Source organism: Mauremys reevesii, linkage group 11 (assembly GCF_016161935.1).
Source record: "Mauremys reevesii isolate NIE-2019 linkage group 11, ASM1616193v1, whole genome shotgun sequence".
NCBI classification, from domain to species: Eukaryota; Metazoa; Chordata; order Testudines; family Geoemydidae; genus Mauremys; species Mauremys reevesii.
Genome location: NC_052633.1, coordinates 68,405,495 through 68,429,574, shown reverse-complemented (window position 1 = coordinate 68,429,574; position 24,080 = coordinate 68,405,495). Strand labels below are relative to the sequence as shown.

At 43.3% G+C, this 24,080-nt stretch overlaps 1 protein-coding gene and 1 long non-coding RNA gene across 27 annotated transcripts in view; one reads left to right on the top strand and one right to left on the bottom strand.

Moving 5' to 3' along the window:
- Nucleotides 1-24,080, top strand: part of GLI2 (GLI family zinc finger 2) — a 396,028-nt gene that overhangs the window by 333,275 nt on the left and 38,673 nt on the right. For 23 of the 26 annotated variants that reach the window (XM_039494657.1, XM_039494646.1, XM_039494645.1 and 20 more), the window contains 3 exons: nt 3,791-3,993; nt 7,177-7,368; nt 23,147-23,348. The exons of 1 other annotated variant lie outside the window; for it this stretch is intronic. In XM_039494657.1, the coding sequence (XP_039350591.1) occupies nt 3,791-3,993; nt 7,177-7,368; nt 23,147-23,348 (597 nt within the window). Of the gene's footprint in view, nt 1-3,790; nt 3,994-7,176; nt 7,369-23,146; nt 23,349-24,080 lie in introns of those variants that run through there. 2 more of the 26 variants (XM_039494647.1, XM_039494663.1) reach the window with 2 other exon arrangements.
- On the bottom strand, nt 11,764-24,031 carry LOC120374653. Its single transcript, XR_005586197.1, has 3 exons — nt 23,917-24,031; nt 17,962-18,074; nt 11,764-11,851 (listed from the first exon to the last, which is right to left on the bottom strand). It is a non-coding gene; the product is annotated as an uncharacterized LOC120374653 (long non-coding RNA).

The window sequence follows — 24,080 nt, the reverse complement described above, 5'->3', positions numbered from 1 at the left end:
GTAGCCTTACAGATGAGGCACGGAAAAGCTAAGTAACTTGCCCAAGGTTACAGAGGAAGTCTGTAGAAGAACTGAAAATTGAACCCAGTTCAATTGGACCTCTGAGTCTGAGTCCATTTCTTTAACCACCAGGCTAACCTTGTGCTCTATTGCCAGTTGCATTTCCATTTGCATGCATTTTGGTTGACATCTTGGTCATTTTCCTCCAACTTTACCTTTTTGGCCAGGCTGGAGTTTTCCTCTTCTGAGGGACTCAAAATCTTCTGCACATGGAGAAAATGAATAGCGAGCCCTGCATATTATTAAATGCATTTTCGATGTCGGCCTCACAGTTTGATCACAGTAGCCTCAGAAGGCTCATAAACCCAGTAATACATAGTTTCAAGCCTGCATCAAAGAAGTTCACAACCCCGTTGGGAGAAGCGCTGAGTATTGATGAAAGAGGGAACTTATTGTATATGTAAGAAAACTCTTTTCATGGCTTATATATTAAGCCAGGCTCCATGGGTTGGGGTAGGTTGGGGCTGCTTTTAATTTACATTCCCCCTTGCTTATATTAAGTCTTCATCAGAAGAAAAATTAGTCAGATGTTTTCTTAATGACATCACTTTTTTTAAAAACCCGTTTCATTTTTTCCAGATGAGGTGGTGGAGATTGTTAGAAATGATGTGAAACTAAATCTGGAACAGAGACTTTGATTCACTTCTCTTCCCCACCCCCACCCCCATCCCCCGCAAATAAATTGGTAGATTTCATACACAGTTGACTTATTAGTAGCAACCTCGACTGCTACACAAATCTTAGCTCAAGCTGGGCTGAGCCTTGCAGGCGTGCTGCTATTGTAGATGATGTCATGGCTGAAATACAGAGGATGTTAACCAGCCACCGCACACTGTGCTATGTACATAGGCTGCACAGTTTGGAACAAGGCAGTTTTGGAAAGTGACTAAGTCACCTACATAATTTTGGTAACAAAATGACATAGTAACAGGTTATGAGGTTGAAATCACTATGTGAGCATGAGTTTGTCTTTCAGTACTCTAAACTATAATGGGCTTGATTCTGCTTTCAGTTATTGCACTGTGAATCAGGAGTGATTCCAATAAAACGTGTGTGTGTGTGTGTTTTAGATACTGATGTACCCTTGTAATGACAGATTTTTGCTGCCTTGTATTTTACACTGGTGAGAGGCAGATGTTATCACTACAGGAGAGTATTTAGAAATATATATATATATATACATATATATATATATATAAAGACATGTTAATGTATTACACATCAGCAAAAAGTGTTCAAACACTTGCAAGATTTACTAATTTATCAGAAGGACAATGACAAACACCCTCATAAATTGCTGAATAAGGCTGTAAAGCTTGTTACTATTCTGTGTAGCTTTGTGGATATCCGAGTATTATAAATAAATAAAAAGGCACCTGAACTGTAGACAGTATACGGTGAAATCTGTATCTTGAGGTTCAGGTGGCATGTCTAAGCCACTCAGAGAGCTTCACTCTTGTGGCTACATACACATGTAGAGAGACTGATATTTGCGCGCACACACAATTGTGGGAATACTTAAATATTCTTATGTAGCATCCTGCATAAAACATGCTACCACTGCCAGTGCTTAGACCAATGCCAGTGAGTTCAGCTTTTGTTCCAGCCACTCTCTTATCTCCTGTCATTCGCCCGCTTAGATTCTTTACGCTGATAATTCTGCATTGCTCCACTACTCCTTTGTACCCTTTACCCACCAGCAGCTTCCCTCATGCTGCCAAGTCTCTGATCCCATACCTCATAAAATCGTGCTTCACAATCATCCTCAAAACCCATCATCAGACATGTCCATCCCCACCTTTCCACACCAACCCTCATTAGATCTAAATCTAATTTAAAGGGCTCTAACATGATATAGACCCCTCTCTTTCCTCTTTGTCTGTTGTTACTTCGCCCTGTTTCCTGTATCTAGCTAAAACTGTAAACTACTCAGGACAGGGACTACATTTGTTTTCTCTGCATCCAGTGCTACTCATACCTGTGGCACCATAAATTACACATGCCACCAGTTCCCTCTCCTGGTGCTATAGGCTTTTTTTAGCGGAACTCCCTTTGCAGGTTTATGAAGGGGCTGAACACTAGGGCTGAGTCTATACTGGCATAATACAGATCCTGTGTTTCTCCCCGAGTGATAGGAAGGATGAAGGCTGTATGGTAGATTGCGCATGCATTATTGTCACTGGGTTATTTAATAAGGATTGGAAGATATGATGGACTAAACACCTGAGACCTCACTCACTACACTACATCTTTCACCTTTGCTACTGCTAGTGGAGCTGCTCCAGGGTTGAAATACAGGTCTGATTTTTTTTTCTTAGTGTAGACATGTCCAGATACCTAAACCTGCAGCATTTAGTGAGTCTTTTCTCAGGTCAAATTCTCACTTTAATGGAGACTTTGCCTAAGCAGGGACAGAGGGATTTAGCACTAAGGAGGCTAGAACCAGAACACACATGATGAAATCTGACCTGAACATTTGCCCTCAAAAACTTAAAACAAACCTTCCAGTATGGTTTGAAAAAGTTTTGATTGACTTCTGCAGGTGAGGGTATTTCGTCAGACTGCGGCTAAGGGACTTGCCCCAGGTCACTCAATTCAGTGGCAGGGTGTGGGATAGAATGCAGGAATTCTGGTTTCCCCTTCCCTGGTTTAATCACTTGGCTATCCTCCCTCCCAAACTTCCTTCACTTCTAGACATTGCAAAGGCAGCAGCTGCTAACCCCTGGGAGGTGCAGTTCCCTATCTGAGGCAGTCTCCTAGTAAGATGGGCAGATGAAAGAACTGTCAAAGAGCAAATAGGGATTCAAGGCCTGCTCGCAACAGACCAAGAAATGCGGCTCATCCTGTGGCTCACCTTCATGACTATAAATGTGGCGAGTGTCTATAGCTTTTACATCTCTTTCTTGTCTAGCTCCTCTTCCCGAAACTTAGATTCACTACTTCTGTTGGCTTTAGCAGTTTGTTCCACGCTTTGAGCACAGAAATTCTGCCTGACTTGCTGGCAAGCATATACCTCTCCTGAGCTCCAGCTGACAAAAGTCTCTGTCTCTTTCTCTCTAGTTTTGACAAGTCCATGGTCTCACTATGAGCAGGTTTAGAAGAGAACAAAGGAGGTTCCTTTCCCCTCCCCCTTCCCGCAGGGAAGTGGCGACAGACACTTTATCTTTTCTCTCTAAAGTTCATAGCGGAACTTGTAAAGAATAATTCTACCACCTTGCACTTGCATAGCACCTGTTCTCCGAAGATCTCAGTGCATGTGGCAAAAATTCTTTAAACAGCCTTCACAATATCAATGCGGGATCAGTACTGTAGCAACCTGGTGGCCAACTAGGGCATCACGTATGTCACTGTGCTGCATACCGTGGCCACAGTGAATTTCACAATAATTTATCTCTGAGCCTTTTGCTCCAAGACCAGTTGAGACAGAGGAGATTCTTCAACCACTATTAGCAGCATCAGACATAGACATAGAATAGAGCAATTCTGATTCTCTCCAACAGATGGCAGTGGTACATATATGCACAGTTTATATCTATTTTATAGAAGGGCAAACTGAGGTGCAAACAAATTGAAATGACTTGCCTAGGTTCACACAGTGAGTCAGAGCTGGGAATAGAACCCAGGAGTCCTGTTCTCCAACCATGTGCTCTGGCTTAAAGAAAAAATGCATGAAAAGGTGCTAATGAAATTGAAGACCAATTCACAGTATGTTTTTCTGTTTCCTTCACAGGCCTCCTACCCTCAGTGGCAGCCCCGTTATCTCCGACATCTCCCTTATTCGCCTTTCTCCTCACCCAGCAGGACCTGGTGAATCGCCTTTCAATCCCCCTCACCCATACATAAACCCCCATATGGAACATTATCTCCGCACTGTGCACAGCAGTCCCACTCTCTCCATGATCTCTGCCGCCAGAGGCCTCAGCCCTGCTGATGGTAAGCGCATTGCTGTCCTGACACTGAGTGTGAGGGTTTAAAACTGTAGCTGCACCACAGGCTATCAAGTGGCTGACATGCTATGAGTTGTGCAGTTCTTAGATCGACTGTTGTTGAAATATGCCTTCTCCCAGCCGTTGGCATGGGCTGGCACCCACACTGGCAGTCTCCACAGAGAGGGCAGAAAATGAATGCGCATGGCAAAGCTTATGCCTAGAAGTGGTCTTGGGGGGTCAAGGTTGAAGCACATAGCCAACCCGGTGCTGGAGGAGTTTGCTCTGCTGCTACTTGTGCTGCAGCTATTTTGGAGCTCTGGCACTTTTCACCAGCTCTCCATTCACTATACCCCAAGGATCTACAGCTGCAAAGGATCTACAGCTGCTCTCTGAAGTGGGGAGCTGTTGTTTTTTCCCTCCTCTGTAACGACACATTTGTTTTGCATCATTGCATTGACAAGCCAGAGCGTGAGAAGAGCTGTTACTGTTGGATTCTCTTATAAATATTTTGCTTAAAATTATGTACCCTTTTACTCTAGTCTTTGCTCTTCTGAGCTTCGCTGGCAGTGGGTCCCCACAGGGACCCCGGCAGCCCTGTGTCAGGGCCGCAGCTGTGCAAAGTGTTTGTTGTGTCTTTGCTCTTTACACAACACTAAGAATATGAGGAAACATCTTGGACACAGTTGGATTCCAAATAACCACGTTTACTAACTATATACAAACACACAAGGCCTCATTATGGATATACTCTGCTGCTCAGTTGGGTTCTTGTGGCGTCTGCAATAGAAGACAGCAGGCAGGGCTCACTAGGGGACCAAAAAAACTACTTAAAGGGCTACTACCCAGTTCCTATACACTACAGTGTTTCCGCATGGTGCTAGCCTCTCTCATGTGATGGGTGCCCTAGTGTAGGGGGGAGAGGCCACCTGACCCTTCCTTCCTCATTATTTCTGTTCCTCCCCTCCCTCAACGAGTAATCCCCACAGAATAGTCCTGGCCCAAGTAAAGGGTATGTGAAAACCTGTGCATGGTGCATAGAGTCTAGATCAGGGGTCGGCGACCTTTCAGAAGTGGTGTGCCAAGTCTTTATTTATTCACTCTAATTTAAGGTTCCGCGTGCCAGTAATACATTTTAATGTTTTTAGAAGGCCTCTTTCTATAAGTCTATAATATATAATTAAACTATTGTTGTATGTAAAGTAAATAAGGTTTGTAAAATGTTTAAGAAGCTTCATTTAAATTTAAATTAAAATGCAGAGCCCCCCAGACCGGTGACCAGGACCCGGGCAGTGAGTGCCACTGAAAATCAGCTTTCGTGCTGCCTTCAGCACGTGCCATAGGTTACCTACCCCTGGTCTAGATGCAGCACTGGGTGTAAATAACCCAGACACTTCCAAGCATGAGGCTGTATTCAGTATATTTCCTACCTTCCCCATCTAGGGTGACCAGATGTTAAAGGGAAAATATTAGGACCGCCGGGGGCGGGGGCGCTTTTTTTTTTTTTTTTACACTCACCTATCCGGGAGTTCAGCAATTCGGCGGAGAGCCCTTCAGTAACAGACAGTCTTCGGCGGTATTTCGGTGGGGGGTAATAAACCTTGCCGCCAAAGACAGAAGCACCTGCTGCCAAAATACTGCCAAAGACAGAAGCACCTGCTACCAAAATACCGCCAAAGACCGTCCGTGACTGAAGGACTCTCAGCCAAATTGACGCCGAAGACAAGGGGACAAATGGCATCCCGACCGTACTCTGGTCGGGACGCGGGACAAACTCCTCAAAATCGGGACAGTCCCGATTTTATCGGGACGTCTGGTCACCCTATCCCCATCTCAGTGAGCTGAGGCATCACACAGGCTTATGGAGTGATTGATAATGTTAAACACTGTATATTTGAGGTAGGAGAGGGAAGGAAATGAAAAATGGGAGGCGCTTCAGTAAAGAATTTCAGAAAACATTGAAATACAGACGTACCCTTTTGAAAGCATAGATCGCTATGGAGCCCAATTCTCTACTTATGTAACGCTGGAGCTGCATCAATGTATGGCAGTAGAGAATTTGGCCACTATATCTATATCTCCTTCAGTACGGTGTAAGGTCTCATTTAGTTGCATAGGAGTATCTCCATAAGAAATCAATATGAAAAGTGTGTATGTGAAGTCAAAATTGGACCTTGTACGTATCTACATAGAGAGGAAGGATGGTCCAGTGTTTAGGGTGCTAGGCTGGGACTCAGGACTTCTGGGTTCAGTTTCCTGCTCTGCTGCAGACTTTCTGTGACCTTGGGGAAGTCACTTAGTCTTTCAGTGCTTTAGTTCCCCGTGTGTAAAATGAGAAGAATAGCACTTTCCTACCTCACTCACATCAGTGTGGTGAGGCTATATCTATCAAAAGACTGTGAAGTGTTTAGATGCTGCGGTAACTGAGGGCCACGTAAATAGCTTGGATAGATACAGGCACATGCATACCTTAAAATGTGGCTCTTCTGTTCCTGTTAATTAGGTTTTGCTCACCCAAGCAAGTGTTAAGATTCCAAACCTCCACTCTCCGCATAGAGCAGAGAGGTTTTATTGCTCATGTATTTTTTTTTCCCACCGCCTTGCAAAGTGAGTTTCATTATTTGGCAGTTTAAAAGGGGCATTGTGTTGTGGGTTTTTTAGACCATGGTAAATAAGTTAATGGAGAGCTAGTGGGAGGCAGGTTTGAAAAATTACAGCGGGAAGAAAGTGAGTGTAATTGGCTTTGGCAGCCAAAATGGTTTTACACTGCCAGACACTAAACCTAGCTCTCCACATTAGATCTCGGCTTTAATTTCCTTGCGCTGTGGTTGTTAACTGTACTCTACTTGTCTTTTTCTTTGCTAATAGGCACCAAAGTTGATGCTGACAGCGTTTTTGCTGTGGGCTGGTCAGGCCTTCCAGACCCCTCCCTGCAGTGAATTCTGTTTTCATGTGGAAGGATTATTAGAAGGGGGAATGAGAGATTGTTTATAAATTTGCGGAAATGGAAGAATGCAGAGGCCCCTTTTGTCCACAGAAACACGCCCAAACGCACGTCATCAAAGCACCAAACTGAGTTGTAACAAGAGGGCTTGGGGGTTCTGAGGCAGACTGTAATGTCAGCTCTGGAGTTTTACTTACTGTGAAAACATTTTCCCCATGTTTGTCTCCGCACTCTCTGCCTCTACAGTGGCTCACGAGCATCTAAAAGAGAGAGGCCTCTTTGGTTTGCCCCCTCCCCCTCCAGGAGCCAACCCTGCTGACTACTATCACCAGATGACGCTCATGGCCAGCCATCCGAATCCTTACGGGGACCTCCTGATGCAGAGTGGGGGAGCAGCTAGCACGGCGCATCTTCATGATTACCTCAGCCCTGTAGATGGTGAGTAGGGAATGTGCCTACCCCTCGCTTGGGGGCAGCTCGCAGAGGGTTCCTCTGGGGGAAGTTTACTCGAGCCTAGAGAATTGTTCTCCACGAGGATGAAAGCAGATGTTATTGTGTGTGGTTTCTCTGTGTTGTTAAAGAACATCAAGGCTGCACTATAATTACTGATTTAAAAAGCTGAGTTTAAAAAGTTTGTCCATATATAAAAAACAATCATGACCATTTGGAGTGGCACCTTGGCTGCTAAATATGTGGGAGTCAGCATGGTGTATAGTGCACTGGCCTGGGCTCTAGTCCCTGCCCTGCCAGTGACCTGCAGCGTGATCTCAGACAAGCCACTTCACCTCTTTGTGCCTCTGTTTCCTTTCCCACCTTGTCTGTCTTTTTTGTTTAGACTATAAACTTTTGGGGGCACAGGCTGCCTTTCATTATGTGTTACACAGCGCCGAGTGCAAGGGGACTTTAATCTTGGTTGGAGCCTTTAGGGCCTATGGTAATGTAAAGTCCCAGACAAAAACTATGTTAAAATGGAATTAAGGTTGAAAGTATATGGTAAAAATCATTACAAGGGTGTTGTAACTGTCCCCAAATCAGATGTTCTAAACCCAGAAAATTCAGAGTTAAGGTTACACGGAAAAGAAATAAAATCATGTTAAGGTATGAAAATGTAGCGTGAGCACCCACGGCTCTGCCCTATAGCGAATCCGTCCATGTTATAACCTCACAATTATGGTTCATGCTGTAGTTTCAGATTAGAATACATTGATTTTTAAAGACGAAAGATTTTTTCCCCTCATGGTGTCTCACTCCATGAAAGACAATGGGGGGCTGCACAGGCAGCACTGAGGGCATGATGTGACCTGTGGAATGTTTGTTAGAGGTGCTGATGCACAAGGAAAGAACCCAGCCTGACTCTCTGATCCCATGCTTCTGATTGGCTCATGGGTTAGTTCAGGCATTGAAACTGAGGGTCTGTCTTGATCCATTACTACTTTAGAGATTCTACTTTTGACCTTTCAGACATAAAGACTTTGAGGTTTCATTGCTTTATAACTGACTTCTTTTTACACTGCAGTGATAAAAGCTAATCTAAATTTCTAAATAAAAACTTTGCAGCTGTTTTCTGCCATCAACAATTACATTCACCAAGGACCAGGATTCTAAGGGTATGTCTTCATTGCAATCATCGGGTGTGATTGCAGCTTGTGTAGACATACCCAAGCTAGCTTTAATCTGGCTATCTTGGGGACCAATAGCAGTGAAGCTGCAGCATCACAGGCATCAGATGGGCCAGCCACCCAAGTATTTACCCATAGTTCTGGGTGGGCTCGTACAGCCTATGCTGAAGCCCATGCTGTCACGGCTTCACTTTCCAGTAGCCAGGCCTAATCTACTTACTCAGGTAGATTAAAGCTAGCTCAGGTATGAGTACCCGAGCTGAAATCACATCCCATGATTACAGTGTAGCAATACCCTATATGTAAAATCCTGATCTTTTTTCTCTGGTGCTTTTCTGCTCTTCCCCACAACCACAGCCCTCAGACCCAAAAGTTAGACAGGGTGTTTTGTTAAAAAGCAAAACAGGTGGTCAGTAATAATTTCCTCATGGTCTTGCTTGTTAAGGGTTGACCTCTGTGGGTGCAAGGGGGCACCTCTGAGGCCTGGTTTATCCTGCGGGAGGGGGGGATCGACCTAAGATATGCAACTTCAGCTACGAAAATAGCGTAGCTGAAGTCGACGTATCTTAGGTCGACTTACCTCTCATCCTCACGGCGTGGGGTCGACTGCTGCCGAACCCCCATCTACTCCACTTCCGCCTCTCGCTGCGGTGGAGTACATGAGTCGACAGCAGAGGGATCGGGGATCAATTTATCATGTCTAAACTAGACCGTGATAAATCAATCCCCAATAGATCGATCACTACCTGCCAATCCAGTGGGTAATGTAGACATACCCTCAGTTTTCCTCTGCAGATCTTCTTAGGCTTCAAGGTCTGCATTTATTCCCTGGCCCTCCCTTCCTCATCATTAGTGCATTTCTTGAATTGTGTTTTGTTTCAGTGATTTGCAGCAGCTCACTGAAGTGCCAGATAAACAGCTGGCTAGATAAACAAATATGGCTTTTGTAATACCACTACGTATTACTGACACTCAATGCACCATGGTCCTCATCCTGTAGGATACTTAGTGTCTGTCTTTTATCTGAAAGTCATCTAGGATTTTCTGTTCTTCAGAAGGGTCTCTTCCTACCAGGCTTCTCCTAGGTAGCTCTGGAATAAATCATTTAACAAGGTCCCTAATTAAATGCAGCCACGTGTATGTCAGTATTGCACAGGAGGGTTGAGTTTTGCCAAGCTCTAAAGACTGATCAGCATTATTTTGATCCTTTAGAAAAGCTTTCTTGATCAGTGACTGGAGAGCCCATCTGTAAAGTTTTGGATTCCATTAATGGAAACAAAGCTATTAAGCAATAGTGGAAATAAATGATGACTTGACGTGAAATTCCACAAGGCCATTTTAAAGAAGAGCATGTTAAAAGCAGCAGGCCCCCCAAAAATCTGTGGCCCACATGTGGAGTTTTACCCATTAGTCTGGGATTTATTCTCTGATCATGTTCAGACAGTCTGAATTATCTTTCCTCACTCCCCCTCAGCAAAGCCACTAGCAGTGAGATTGAGTCCGGTTGTAAACTACAGCCCTCATTCAAGAAAGGACTTCGGAACTTGCCTGAAGTCAATGGGACTTAAAAACATGCTTAAAATTAAGCCTTTGCTAAACAGGGATGGACTTAACCGCATGCTTAATGCTTTACTAAATTGGGACCTACGCCCTATAAAAAGGGTTTGGCAATGGCTATATTACATAGTTCACGTTCTGCTGGCTGTAGCCTGTCTGATAACAGAGGCTTGGTTTCAGAGTTACACAGGATGAGGGAACAGCGAGTCACTAAAACCTGGAGTAAAGTGGCTTGTTCTAAAACCATGGCTTGAAAAGCTGAACCCAGCACTCTGTTTTTTGTTTAACAGATTATTCCAATCATTTATGTTAAATAAGTGACCAGATAAGTACATAGGCGGATAGTTTAGTAATAAAACAGGATGTTCTTCTGATGCAGGAATATCAATAGCACACATTAAATGCAGACATGTCATTGGAATAAAATGTTACATTCACAGAGCGCCTTTCCTTCCAAAAGATCCCCAGATTGCCTTAAAAACTTTACAAGAATCACTTCACCCTCCCCTGAAGTGCAGCCAACTCTAGGGTGGAGCATAGCAGCTGTTAAACACCACATGGTACAATAGGCCACAATAACACAAAGCTGGTGTGTTAAACTGAGAAAAAAAAAGTTTGGAAATGTACATTTGAAGCAGAAAACCTTTCCTGCCCTGGATACAGCAACACACAGAGCAGGTTCTCTGCTGGTGAGGGGAAATCTGAACATCTGCAGGCTCATTTGGAAGTGAGACAGCTGCCTGTGGTGGTTCTTTCATGCACTCTTGTCTGAGGCTTTCTAGTTACTTGAGTTAAATCTTGGGGGTGATTTCTAGATAACTAAGGGCTTGTCTACACTGGCATTTTTCGTCGCCCCAATGTCGCTGCACTGAGGCGCAGCAAGAGTGTAGTCATCCTGCACTTGTGTGAACCTGTACTTTCACTGATGCAGCTTCCCTTAGGGCTGGTCTACACTACGGGGGAAAATCGATCTAAGATACGCAACTTCAGCTACGTTATTCACGTAGCTGAAGTCGAAGTATCTTATATCGAATTACCTACCGTCCTCACGGCGCGGGATCGATGTCTGCGGCTCCCCATGTCGACTCCGCTACCGCTGTTCGGGTTGGTGGAGTTCCGGAGTCGACAGGAGCGCGTTCGGGGATCGATATATCGCGTCTAGATGAGACGTGATATATCGATCCCTGAGAAATTGATTGCTACCCGCCGATACGGCGGGTAGTGAAGACGTACCCCCAGTTTCAAACCTTTGGTCACCCAGAAGGCCAGTGGCAGAGCTGGGAATAGAACCCAGGTCTGCTGAATAAAGAATGTAATTGTCATGGCTGGATGCAGAGTTTTTCTTTAATGTCATTGCTTTTAATTGCACCTTACCTCATAAAAATGTGATTTGACTGTGAGACTCTAAGAAGAGTCGACAACCTTTTTCTCCTGCCCAGAAAAAAATGTGCAAAACAGAGAGAGCCCAACGGCATCCCATATGTGCTTTATCTGGAATCCTCCTGAACTGTGGTTTCTAATAAATCCAATTTATATATGCAGGTTAGGCCTGCTAAACAGTTACCTTGTGCACTGGAAATAGAAGAATGTGGCCTTTCAACAAGGATCATAGAGAAGCATTAGAATTCCTTGAACTGTTACGCCTTATAGGACCCCAGGGAATGAAAAAGTAAGGATCCCAGGATATCACCTGGTACCTGAACAAATGTCCAGCGTCTGCTGCAGTCAAAGGAAGATGTGTGATGCTGTAACAGAAGGAAAGAAGGGAATAAGGAACCAGTTATCCTGAGACTGTTTGTGGCTGGCTGCTGCTTATTGATAAAGGGATTGTCTTATGTCAAGCACAAACCCCTTTTTATGATGTTGTTACTGCCTCTGGATTTAATTTGATAACCTGGGTCGGGGGGGATACTTCTGTGCCTGGGAATAGAATTTAATTTTTTTTTTTTTGTGACCAGCTCATTAGAGTGCTGGCTTCAATAAGACTATATTATTTTAGGTTTTGGATGAAGAAACACAGAAGCACCAGTTGCGGCTGTGATTTGGAAGGGAGGGAGTGTAAAATGTCTGTACATCATGTACATTATGTGGCTGCCTCTGGATAAATTGATTCTTCAACTTCTTTGTCCGCCACTTAGATTTGCAGCACAAAGTTATCTTTAAAGATGCAGTCTGAAGTTCTGTTAGTCAATCACCATGCTTGGAGGAGTTCATTTCTAGGGTCAGTTCAGGAAGATAGTTAGATATTCCCAGGCACATTAATACATAAAGGACTTCACAACTGATCACCATGTGTTTACGTTAAGCTGGGATCCGTTGTTCCCATTTCTAATGCTGCAAAGAGGACTTAAATCCTTCTTTATGAAAATTCCTTCCTGTCCTATCCATATAATATCCCCAGACAGTGTGTGTGTGTAAAATTGTCAGAGTTACGAGATTGAACCTTAAAGTGAGACTGAACCTAAAACTTGTCTCTGACATTTCTTTCTTGGGACAGTCTACATTTGGGAAGAAATTCCAGATTTGTGGATAAAGGAGGAAACTGACGTATGTGATAAATTGCAGCACCATGTAATAAACTGCCAAAGAAATATTTCCTTCTTTACTCATGAATCTTGAATTTCCTTCCAGAGTTAGATTGGCCCAATGCCCAGGATGGGACAGTATTTAATCCTGTACCGGTGAGAACTTTAAGATCCAGTCTTAGAATGCTGCTAATCTAGAAATGGGATATGTTTTCCATTTGGAAAGTGGAGAGTCACTGCTTTCAAGTGGGATACAAAGCACTTGGTTTTAGCCCTTGGAGATCCTGAGACATCTGAGTCTCATGTCATTTTAAAGGCAGTTTGTACGTACCAAAAAGCTATTTCAGGTAATTTTTAGTCTTAAATATGTGAGTTATATTTATTCTTCTAATCTCTAGAGTTGGGCTCATAATAACTGGGCCTTCTGGCTATATGTGTAGGGGGATATGAAAAGTAGACCCAAGGAGTTCATGTTAAAACACTCTAAAACATTCTTAAAATAGATTTTTGTACAACATGTGGTACAGCCTGGGGGCTGTCTACCAAGGAAAATAGAAAGGAGCATAAACTCAGGAAAGTCACATGTAGAAGTACAGTTAGGCATGCCAAATAAGAATCTGAAGAACACCTAGCAAAAGACATAAAAAGTAACAGCAAAAATATCTTAAGTAAATCAGAAGCAGGAAGCCTGCCACACTATCAGTGGGGTCACTGGATGATTGAGGTGCTAATGGAGCACTCAAGGAAGACAAAGCCATTGCCAAGAATTTTTGCATTTGGTCTTCCCTGCAAAGGATGTGAGGGAGATTCTCACATCTGAGCTATTCTTTCTATGTGACAAATCTGAGGAACTGCCTCAGATTGAGGTGTCAGTAGAAGTAGTTTTGGAACAAACTTGAAAAGTTAAACATTAATATGTTACCAGGACCAGGTGGAACTCACCTGAGTGCTGAAGGAACTCAAATAGGAAATTGCAGAACTATTAACTGTGGTATGTAAACTATCACTTAAATCTGCCTCTGTACCAGATGACTGGAGGATAGCTAATGTGATGCTGATTTTTAGAAAAGTTTCCAGAGGCCATTCTGGCAATTACAGGCCAGTAAGTCTAACTTCAATACCAGAAAAATTGGTTGAAAATATAGTAAAGAATAGAATTATCAGACTCATTGATGAACATGATATGTTGGGGAAGTGTCAACATGGCTTTCGTAAAGTAAAATCATGCCTCACCAATCTATTAGAATTCTTTGAGGTATCAAGAAACGTGAACAAGGATGATCCAGTGGATATAGTATACTTGGACTTTCAAAAAGCCTTTGACAAGGTCCCTCACCAAAGGCTCTTAAGCAAAGTAAGTAATCCTGAAAGAAGAAGGAAGGTCCTCCCATGGATCAGTAATTAGTTAAAAGATAAGAAACAAATGGTAGGAATAAACAGTCTTCACAGTGAAGAGAAATAAATAATGGCATCCCCCAGGGTCTATACTGGGACCAAGGCTATTCAACATATTCATAAATGATCTGGAAAACGGAGTAAACAGGGAGGTTGAAAAGTTTGCAGGTGATACAAAATTACGATAGTTAAGTCCAAGGTAAAGTGAGAAGAGTTACAAAGGGATCTTGCAAAACTGGGTAACTGGGCAAGAAAATGGTAGATGAAATTCAATGTTGATAAATGCAAAATAATGCACATTGGAAAACATAATCCCAACTATACATACAAAATAATGGGGTCTAAATTAGCTATTACCACTGAAGAAAGAGATTTTGGAGTCATTGTGGATTAGTCTCTGAAAACATCCACTCAATGTACAGTGGCAGTCAAAAAAGTTAACAGAATGTTAGGAACTATTAGAAAAGGGATAAATAATAAGATAGAAAATATCATAATCCCAGTATATAAAACCATGGTACACCCATACCTTGAACACTGCATGCAGGTCTGGTTGCCCCATCTCAAAAAAGATATATTAGAATTGGCGGAAAAGTACAGAGAAGGACAACAAAAATTATTAGGGATATTGAACAGCTTCCCTATGAGGAGAGATTAAAAAGACTGGAACTGTTCAGTTTAGAAAAGAGATAAGGGAAGATATGATAGAGGTCTATACAAGCATTAATGATGTGGAGAAAGTGAATAAGGAAATGTTACTTACACCTTCACTTAACACAAGAACCAGGGGTCACCCTGTTAAATTAATAGGCAGCAGGTTTACAACGAAGAAAAAGAAGTACTTCACACAACGCACAGTGAACCCGTGGAACTCATTGCAAGGGGATGTTGTGAAGGCCAAAAGTATAACTGGGTTCAAAAAAGAACTAGATTAGTTCACGGAGGAAAGGTCCATTGATGGCTATTAGCCAGATCGAGGGATGTGATCATTCCCCTCTATTCAGCACTGGTGAGGCCTCATTTGGAGTACTGTGTCCAGTTTTGGGCCCCACACTACAAGAAGGATGTGGATAAATTGGAGAGAGTCCAGCGGAGGGCAACAAAAATGATTAGGGGGCTGGAGCACATGACTTACGAGGAGAGGCTGAGGGAACTGAGATTGTTTAGCCTGCAGAAGAGAAGAATGAGGGGGGATTTGATAGCTGCTTTCAACTACCTGAAAGGGGGTTCCAAAGAGGATGGATCTAGACTGTTCTCAGTGGTAGAAGATGACAGAACAAGGAGTAATGGTCTCAAGTTGCAGAGGGGGGAGGTTTAGGTTGGACATTAGGAAAAACGTTTTCACTAGTAGAGTGGTGAAGCACTGGAATGGATTACCTAGGGAGGTGGTGGAATCTCCTTCCTTAGAGGTTTTTAAGGTCAGGCTTGACAAAGCCCTGGCTGGGATGATTTAGTTGGGTTTGATCCTGCTTTGAGCAGGGGGTTGGACTAGATGACCTCCTGAGGTCCCTTCCAACCCTGAGATTCTATGATTCTATGATACATCCCCACGCTCTGGGTGTCCCTAAACCTCTCACTGTCTGATGCTGGAACTGGACAATAGGGGATGGATCATTTGATAATTATCTGTTCTGTTCATTGCCTCTGAAGCATCTGGCACTGGCCACTGTTAGAAGACAGGATACTAGGCTAAATGGACCATTGGTCTGACCCAATGTGGCCATTCTTATTTTCTTAGAGAGTGAAGTAAAATTTGTATTGATCTTATGTGGGATGCCCGCCACAATTCCCACATCAAGGGTCCGTAGTTAAGGGTGCAACTTCTAGTTTAAACCCCACACCCATTCCATTTTAAACCTGCATTTTGAATCTTCTGAATTTGGGGGTGAAGGATGGGGGGAATTCTTTTGGCTTAACATTTTCTGTTCTTCACTATCAGAAATAGATATATATTCCAGGTTGAAGCATTCTAGAGTTCCAAGGTAGGTGTAATAAAATCTTTCTAACCTTAACAAAAACTGAGATCATCATTCTCACGCACTTCGGGCCTGATCTTGAGAGGTGTTCAGCACCTTTAATTCTAAGCACTAATCAGGATCAGGCCATGAGGTTGGTTTTTCTGTTTTTTTGTTTTTTCTTTCAAAAAATTAGTGCATTGTGAGTTTGGGGGAGGGAAATTAAATGAAAAATAAAGGCCAAAATTTTCCAGCCTCTGTGCCTAACGATAGGCTGCTAAATCCATATTTAGTCCCTGATCCAAAATCCATCGTCAGTGGAAAGACTCCCATTGACTTTAATGGGCTTTAGCTGGAGCTGAAATAGAAGTGGTAGAAGACACTCTAGTTCAGCTGCCACTGACACAGGAGGGACAGGGGTTTTTCTTAAAGGAACACGACCACCCCTGCTAGGAATACTATGTACTTAGTTGAGTGAGAGTGTTACCTACTGACTAGAGCAGGCAACTGGGTGTCACATCTCTTGGGATAGTCTCGCTGTGCCATTGACTGGCAGTCTAGCCTTCAGAATGTCACTTTTTAGTACAGCTGAGTGGGGAATGTGAGAATTTTTGAGTTTGAAAGGGACCTTTCAACAATTTCAGAATAGGGAAACTGCCTGTAACAGGGTGGCTTGAGGGCTAGAGGACTGAGGTCAGCCAACACTAGTTACTGAGTAGACAGACCTGAGCAAGGATCATCTGGCCCCTATGAAGAGTAGCAGGAAGATGCCAGGCTGCAAGCCCTGCAGAAGGAAAGAGTTCTCAGGGAGACAGAGGCTGCCGGGAGCAAGTACAGAGAAACCTGGCAAGTGGGAGTGAGAATGCTGGGAGAGCAGAAAGCCAGAGCCTCAGGGAGGAGAGGCTGTGTGCGGTGGGAGAGACTTTATTTTTGGAGTTTATTTTAAGGGTCATTGTGGTTAGACACAAGCCTAGGTGTTTGAAAAATGAGTCTAATATTTATCTGCCTCACAGGGTATCATGAGGCTTAATTAGTATCTGGAAAGTTCCATGAAATTTGCCTTAGAAAGGTGTCCTGGAGACATGCTGGACATTTAGCCCAGGGAAGTCGAGGCTCATGCTTTACATCTAGAAGTCCCAAGTTCCTCTTCCAGAGACAAACCTGACCACGGTGTCTCTTCATTGTTATTTGTCTTGCTGTTTATCATCTAATAATAGTGTGTGGCGCCGTAAGGGATTAGGTCAGGCCAATAGTATTATTCTATTCTAGGTTTTTATACCATGCTCATCCCCGTAGTGCCTGAATGACTTCCCACGGTGCAATGTGAATACATATCTGTCATGTGTTTTTTGTACTCGAATCCGCTCCCCAGAAGGAGAAGCGTGTGGAGTGAAGTGCCTTGTTTCGGTAGCATGTGTGTGTTGTTTTGTTGTTGTTTTTATAGTTAAACAGGCCTGTTGATATGTGTTTCTATAAACAAAGGCAAGGTCAAAGAAATGTGCCTTGCACTTGGAGCGGAAAGTGGTGCAGGTTAGGGTTATTAACAGTGTCCATGATGCTAATAATTACCTGCTTTGGATAATTATCATAGATATATTTTTCTCCTCTGGGTGTTACTACTTATTTTCTATGTAGTAAAACAAACTTTCTATTCCCTAGCCACCTTCCTTCTTGGCTACTTTGTGTTGCTATCCACACTGGAAGAGGAATCATTCGTGTGTAACATGATTTGAGGTCAAAGCTATGTGTGAAAACCCCTAATATCACAGAGACCCTAGTGTAAAACATACACTCAGCCTCACAGATCCTCGATCAGACCACTTTACACATCCCACAGTGCCTGGAAGATCTAAATTAGAGCAGACACTAATAAAATGCATATTACTTGATTTGTGCTGGAAAAGTCCCAGCCCAGCTTGCAGAATCTGACAGCTTCCAGCAGAGTTTTACACAGGAAAAAAAAAAAAAAAAAGAATATACCTGCGTGCAGTGGAGGGTGCACTGAATGGTTGCACCAATAAAACCAGAGCTTCTGTTGGACGTCAGGACTTCTTCCCTCTACAGATTAATGGGGAGCGATGGCTGAACCGGCTCTGTGGACATAAATCACTGGAAGGAGCAGCGAGAAATGAGTACAAGGCTTTTCTTTCTATTTAGTAATTTATCAAGGGAAGTGGCACATTAATAAACAGATCTCCCTTGAGGTGTGGGAGTAACAGAGATAAATATGACTGTCAGATGTGGCCTGCTTCCTTCTGTTACAGGAATAGAAGACGGGGGGAATGCAAATGCAGAAAACAATATCTCTATCTGGATAGATAGAATTTGTAGTAGAGTAGCACCTAGAGGCCCCAACTCAGAGTAGAGCCCAATTGTGCTAGGTGCTGTACAAACATATAATACCAGACAGTCCTTACCCCAAAATACTTACAGTCTAAACAAACAAGGCAAATGATGTGAGAGGAAACAGAGGCATTGAATGACTTGCCGGAGGTCACACAGCAGCTCACTGGCAGAGCTGGGAGTAGGAGTCTCAGGCGGGGTGGCTCTAGGAATTTTGCCGCCCCAAGCACGACAGGCAGGCTACCTTCTGCAGCTTGCCTGCGGACGGTCCGCTGGTCCCGTGCCTGCGGGAGGTCCTCCGAAGCCGCGGGACCAGCGCCCCCCGTGGCTTGCCGCCCCAAGCACGCACTTGGCCTGGAGCCGCCCCTGGTCTCAGGCCAATGCCCCAGCCATCTGACTATGCTGCCTCCAGTTCCTACATGGGTGGAACTAACTGTGGATCTAAACAACCCCAAACTTTAGGAATTTTTCAATCTGGATTCAGATCAGAACCACGAGGCTGGGGCCTATCTCAAACCCAGAATGTTAACATAAGCTATTTTAAATTGTATTCTGTGTTAGAGATAGGCCCCAGCCTCGTGGTTCTGATCTGAATCCAGATTGGAACATTCCTAAAGTTTGGGGTGGTTTGGATGCAGATGTCTGTTCAGGCCTGAGTTTTTAAGGGCCATCTGCAATGTTTGAGGTCCATATCCAGATTGGACAATTTTTGCTTCTGACTTTTTGGTTCTAGACAATCTCTGCTTGTTTAGTTCATTTTTACCTTCACATCAGATCAGGAATAGCAGCACCATGTCTACAGGAATAGCAGCACCAAGTCTACAGCAGTAGACTTTACTGTTCAAATGGGTTAACACAAATCCTGCAGTGTTTTTATTGCTATTAGCAGACTTGCCTTTTTCAGGAAACGTTTGCATCCATAATGCATTTGCATCCTTAAATCTGCCTGTCCATCCCCAGCTTGCCACTTAGATGGCACTAAGTCTGGCAAGAATAAGCCTCAGTGTGGCCAACCCCAATCGTTCAAAAATCAGGAGTCAGGCTTCCCCGAAGCCTTGTCACTCATGAGATTTGTTTGAAATAACATTTTGAGTTCTTTATATTTGACTTCTCGCTTTTGAGACTTTAGGTTGCATTTGGGTCACATTAAGCTTTTCTTTACAACCATGCGGGCTAGACACTTATTTTTGTAAGAACGAAAAGGAAAGCCATGATTCTCACCTAATCACGTATCTCCAGGAGCAGAAGTTCTAAGAAAAACTCCAAAGATTGTGAAACTTGCAGTAATATCACAGAAGCTGGCAACACTGGGTTGCATTAACGTTAGCCACAATAAAGTGGCAGTTCCACCTTGCGATTGGGGAGATGCCGTGAAATGGAACTGCAGAAAGGAGTGGTCAGAATCAATCCAAATGCTTCCTATACAGCTGAGAGCTAGTAGTAAGGGTGGTCTAATGGATTGAACTCTGGCTTGAGCTTTAAGAGACCTGGGTTCTATTCCTACCTCTATTGTAGACTGACTGTGTAACCTTAGGAAAGTCACTGTGCTTCAGTTCCCCATCTGCCAGATGAGGGTTGCGGTAGAGCTTCCCTCTCACAGAGGGTTGTTGTGAGCCTAGAACTCATTTATCCTGAGGTGCGATGTATATGAGTGCACCAATACAAAACAATTGGGAGCACTAAGTGAAGTGAAATCCTACTACACCTTGCAAGGAAGGGTTAATGAATGGCCAGCTGTGAAGATCTAAGACACACCAAGGAAGCTGCAAGACACATTGGCTATGTTGCTGCTCTGTCCCTCACTTTTTGTTATATCCCATCTCACCACCGCTCACCTATGTGTTGTCTGCAAGGCTGGGCTCTTGTCCTCGTGTTTGTCTGTAAAGTGCCTAACGTACATTTGGCATTACATAAATAGTAACTGGTCCCCGTTGATGCCCTAGCCCCAAGGAGAGGCAGGAATGGAAAAACAAGAGCCCTTACCATCTGCCTGTCTATCTTAGACACTATAACTGTGGTAATGGGGGCCATATAAGTTCCTGAGTGCCTCACAGTCTTTAATGTATTTATCCTCATAAGGCCCCTGCAAGGTAGGGGCTCAGCAGAGACAGCTGCTGGAAAAGAAAGAATTGGTAACGCTGCACTCTCACCTACTGAGGAAAGGGGCTTGAAATGCAGGTGCTGAATGCTGATTGGGTTTGTCACATGGGCTATTAGCAGGCTAGCAGGAGCCTAGCAGGTAGTCATTTTGGACTACACGGCAGTAGCATCTTCTAAATATAAAAGCCTAGAAAAATAGGTGACCTACCACAGTATATATGCTGCTCCCACCACTTTCGATGTGACCAACAGTTCCAGATGTAGATAGGCCTCAGTCAAACATTTGGATCTGATCCTCTAATATTTTGCAAAGCTCAGCCCCAAATTCTGCCCTGACTACAACCTGTGCAACCCCATTGATTTACGGTGTAAGTCAGGGGAGAATTTGCCCTTTGAAGTCACATGTTCCAATCACTAACGCACCTAAGTGCTGGGAGAGTCCAAATTAATCCAGTATAAGCTCTCCACTTATTTCAGACTCCCACAACCAAAACCAGGTAAGGTGGAAATGACTTCATGCCTGATTGACTGACAGGGTCCAGGTCCTGGCAGGTCCCCTCTGAGGGTAAGAGCCTGCACTTTGTGCTTGAGCTGTCAAATAGGTTTTCTTAAAACTCTTAATTTACTTTCTAGGCTCTTGGAGTCTCACCTCTTTCATTAAGTGGATGCTCTGCATTGTCCAATGCTCATTTCATTTCCTTCCCTCCCTAGACAAATGCACATACACAATTTCTAAGATTCTCCTTCCGCTCTGATGTGGTGCTATTCCAGTCCACTTCTCTTACCGCTAAGTCATTGAAAATCACCGTGTTCAGAGTAATCTTCAGAGGCTTTTTCCTTTTTAATTTTAAGTTAATTTAAGTGCTGGTGCAAGGTGTTGATTGACAGTCCCAGAGACTGAAGCTCTCTTTTGTCCTCCAAGGACTGAAAGCAAGGCCAGCAGCTTCCCTACATTCACCCCTAAGCTTGGAAAGGATCTAGAGATCAGTGCAGTGCAGTCTCCATCCCCATGCTGTACTTCTATCACTCTTGGTTCTTAAACCTTGCCCATCACCCAGGTATCTATAAGTGTATTCACATGAACACAAGAAGCTCTCTACAGCTCTCCCCCTTTTCTCATTCAGTAGAGCCCTTCTTCTGAGAATGCCAACAAGGGTGCCAACCGTTGCCCAGTTTGATGGTGTTTTTTGGTAAGAAAGATGCCCCTCTGCTAAGAATCAGGCCTCCAGCCCATTTAACATAGGTCCCCAAACCATCATCATATGGGAACGTTTTTTAACTGATGCTCACCTCATCTGGATCTGAACTAACGATTAGAGCTGGTCAGAAATTTCAAAATGTTGTTGAAAAATGGAGGGGTGAAATCATGATTGTCCCGTACCCCATATTCCAGCCAGCTCTTCTAGGGATGAGATGCACACGGCATCATGTCCCATTATCATCCCTATGAGCCAAGCAGTCCCTTCTAATGTAAAATTTGGGGCGTATAATTTTGGCCAATAATAAGTAGTTCCATAGTTATCACTTTGTGCAGCAGGGACCTTAAAAGCAGGCATTGAAAACCACTCAGTTTGGAAAGAAGAATGCCATGTCTCCCTGCAAGCTTACAGCATCCAGCTGTGAGTAAAGAATGAAGGAATAAATACATCTGTTAATTATTTTTAGGTAAAAGTAATTAAAAATGGGCCCTTTGGAATCTCGTGTTTATCCAGGCTCCTCTAGTGAATAAACAGCTTGTTACTCACCCTGCAGACTCTTCATTTAGAGCAAACTCTAGCAATCGGCATTTCATCTGCTTTTTAGGAAATCAAAATGAATAAAAGTGTTACTGTTATTGATATGTTATTTCTTTGTACTGTGAATTGTATAGCACCTCGGAACCCTGTTATGGAGCAGGTCCCCACTGGGCTAGGTGCTGTACAAACACACAGCACGAAGACTGTCCCTGCCCCAAATTAGACAGCAGATCCTGCAGTCATTGCTAATGCAACAAGGGCCTCACCCAAAGTCCATGCAAGTCAATGGAAAGACTCCCATTGATTTAAATGGACTTTGAGTCAGACCCCAGGAGCCCCTTACACAGAGCATGTGCATGATTGGGCCCTATTTTTTTAAGAAAATGGTAGCCAGACACTTCTCTCCCTTGCACTGGAGAAGCCACTGAAGTTATGTCAGTGCAGAAGTGGTGCAAATGAGAAAGTGATAATCCACACTCAGGGCTTATTGGCCCTGATTCAGCAAACTACCCCATCAACCTCAATGATGGGATTATTCACATGCTTAAAGTTAATCCCAGGCTTGTATTCCTTGTTGAATCTGGGCCTCAAGAAGAGCCTGTGTGGTGGAATCAGACCTCCTGAGAGCTAGAGAATCAGGCAAAACCAAAGGCTGCATCTGAGTTCAGCAACCTCAGTCAAGAATCCCTGTTATAATTATTCACCTGAGTCCTGCTGCTTCTCTTCCACAAGAATCACTGTCATGGCAACAAAAAGAATTTTTCTGTAGTGTATGTGAGTCACAGAGTGTGTGTGTGGTGTGTGTGTGTGTGTGTACACAACTCTTCCATGTGTTCCCAGGTCAAATCCCATTCCCAACGCTAAAATAAATGTTACATGGCAAGGTCCTGTGCTGCTAACTGCTTTCATTTATTCTTCCTATAAAAACTGAAACAAGTAGCGCCTGCTTTTGTCTAACTAGGCACACTTTTTTTTCTTTCCTACAGTGTCAAGATTTTCAAGCCCAAGGGTTACTCCAAGATTAAGCAGAAAGCGAGCCCTCTCCATATCCCCGCTGTCTGATGCCAGCATTGATCTTCAGACAATGATCAGGACCTCCCCTAATTCCTTGGTGGCTTATATTAATAACTCCAGAAGTAGTTCTGCTGCTAGTGGCTCCTATGGCCATTTATCTGCAGGGGCAATAAGGTAAAGCAGTTGGAGCAGCTCCATTTAGACTTTTGTTTCTTTGATCTTGTGCCTATATAATTATTCCATTGTCAGAATGAAAGCTGTAGAAAAGGAACCTTTTAAGGTTTGGCCATCTGGGATTGTATGGAATCTTGTTCCAAAAATGTACATTGGGTCTGTGTTGTATATGACAATGAAACCTCTCTTTGATTTCATGTATGTGCATATAATCTACATTTAGCCTGTTTCTTCTGCAATGGTGGATATGATGGTACTGTAGAGTGTATATATTTTTCTGGGAGGGAATATTGGTTGCCAGATTTTTATTGATAATAATATGTTCATACCTCTTTGCAAGCAGAAGAAAGGCTAAATTCATCTATTAAAATGTTTGCTATGAATGGTTTGACTGGCCTAATTAGGAAATCTCACATCTTAGTACCTCAAAGTATCCCCAAATGTATTGGCCACAATTTTAAAAAAATAATTCCTGTGTGGATTTAGGAGCCTAACTTTAAACACTGATTTTTAAAAATCTAGGCTCTTGAGTAAAATTCTGTTCCATCCTTAATTAGAAAACATTTACCTTAAAGGAACCAATGTTGTCAGCTCCTTGAGTGGTTGCTTAAGGCAGGTTTCACACTGTAGTATTATTATTTTTACCACTGAGAAGTTAGGTCTGTTTTTTTTCCCTATTGATAATGTCATTCTAGACACCTAAAAAGAAATGCAAGAGTTCATAGAAGCTAT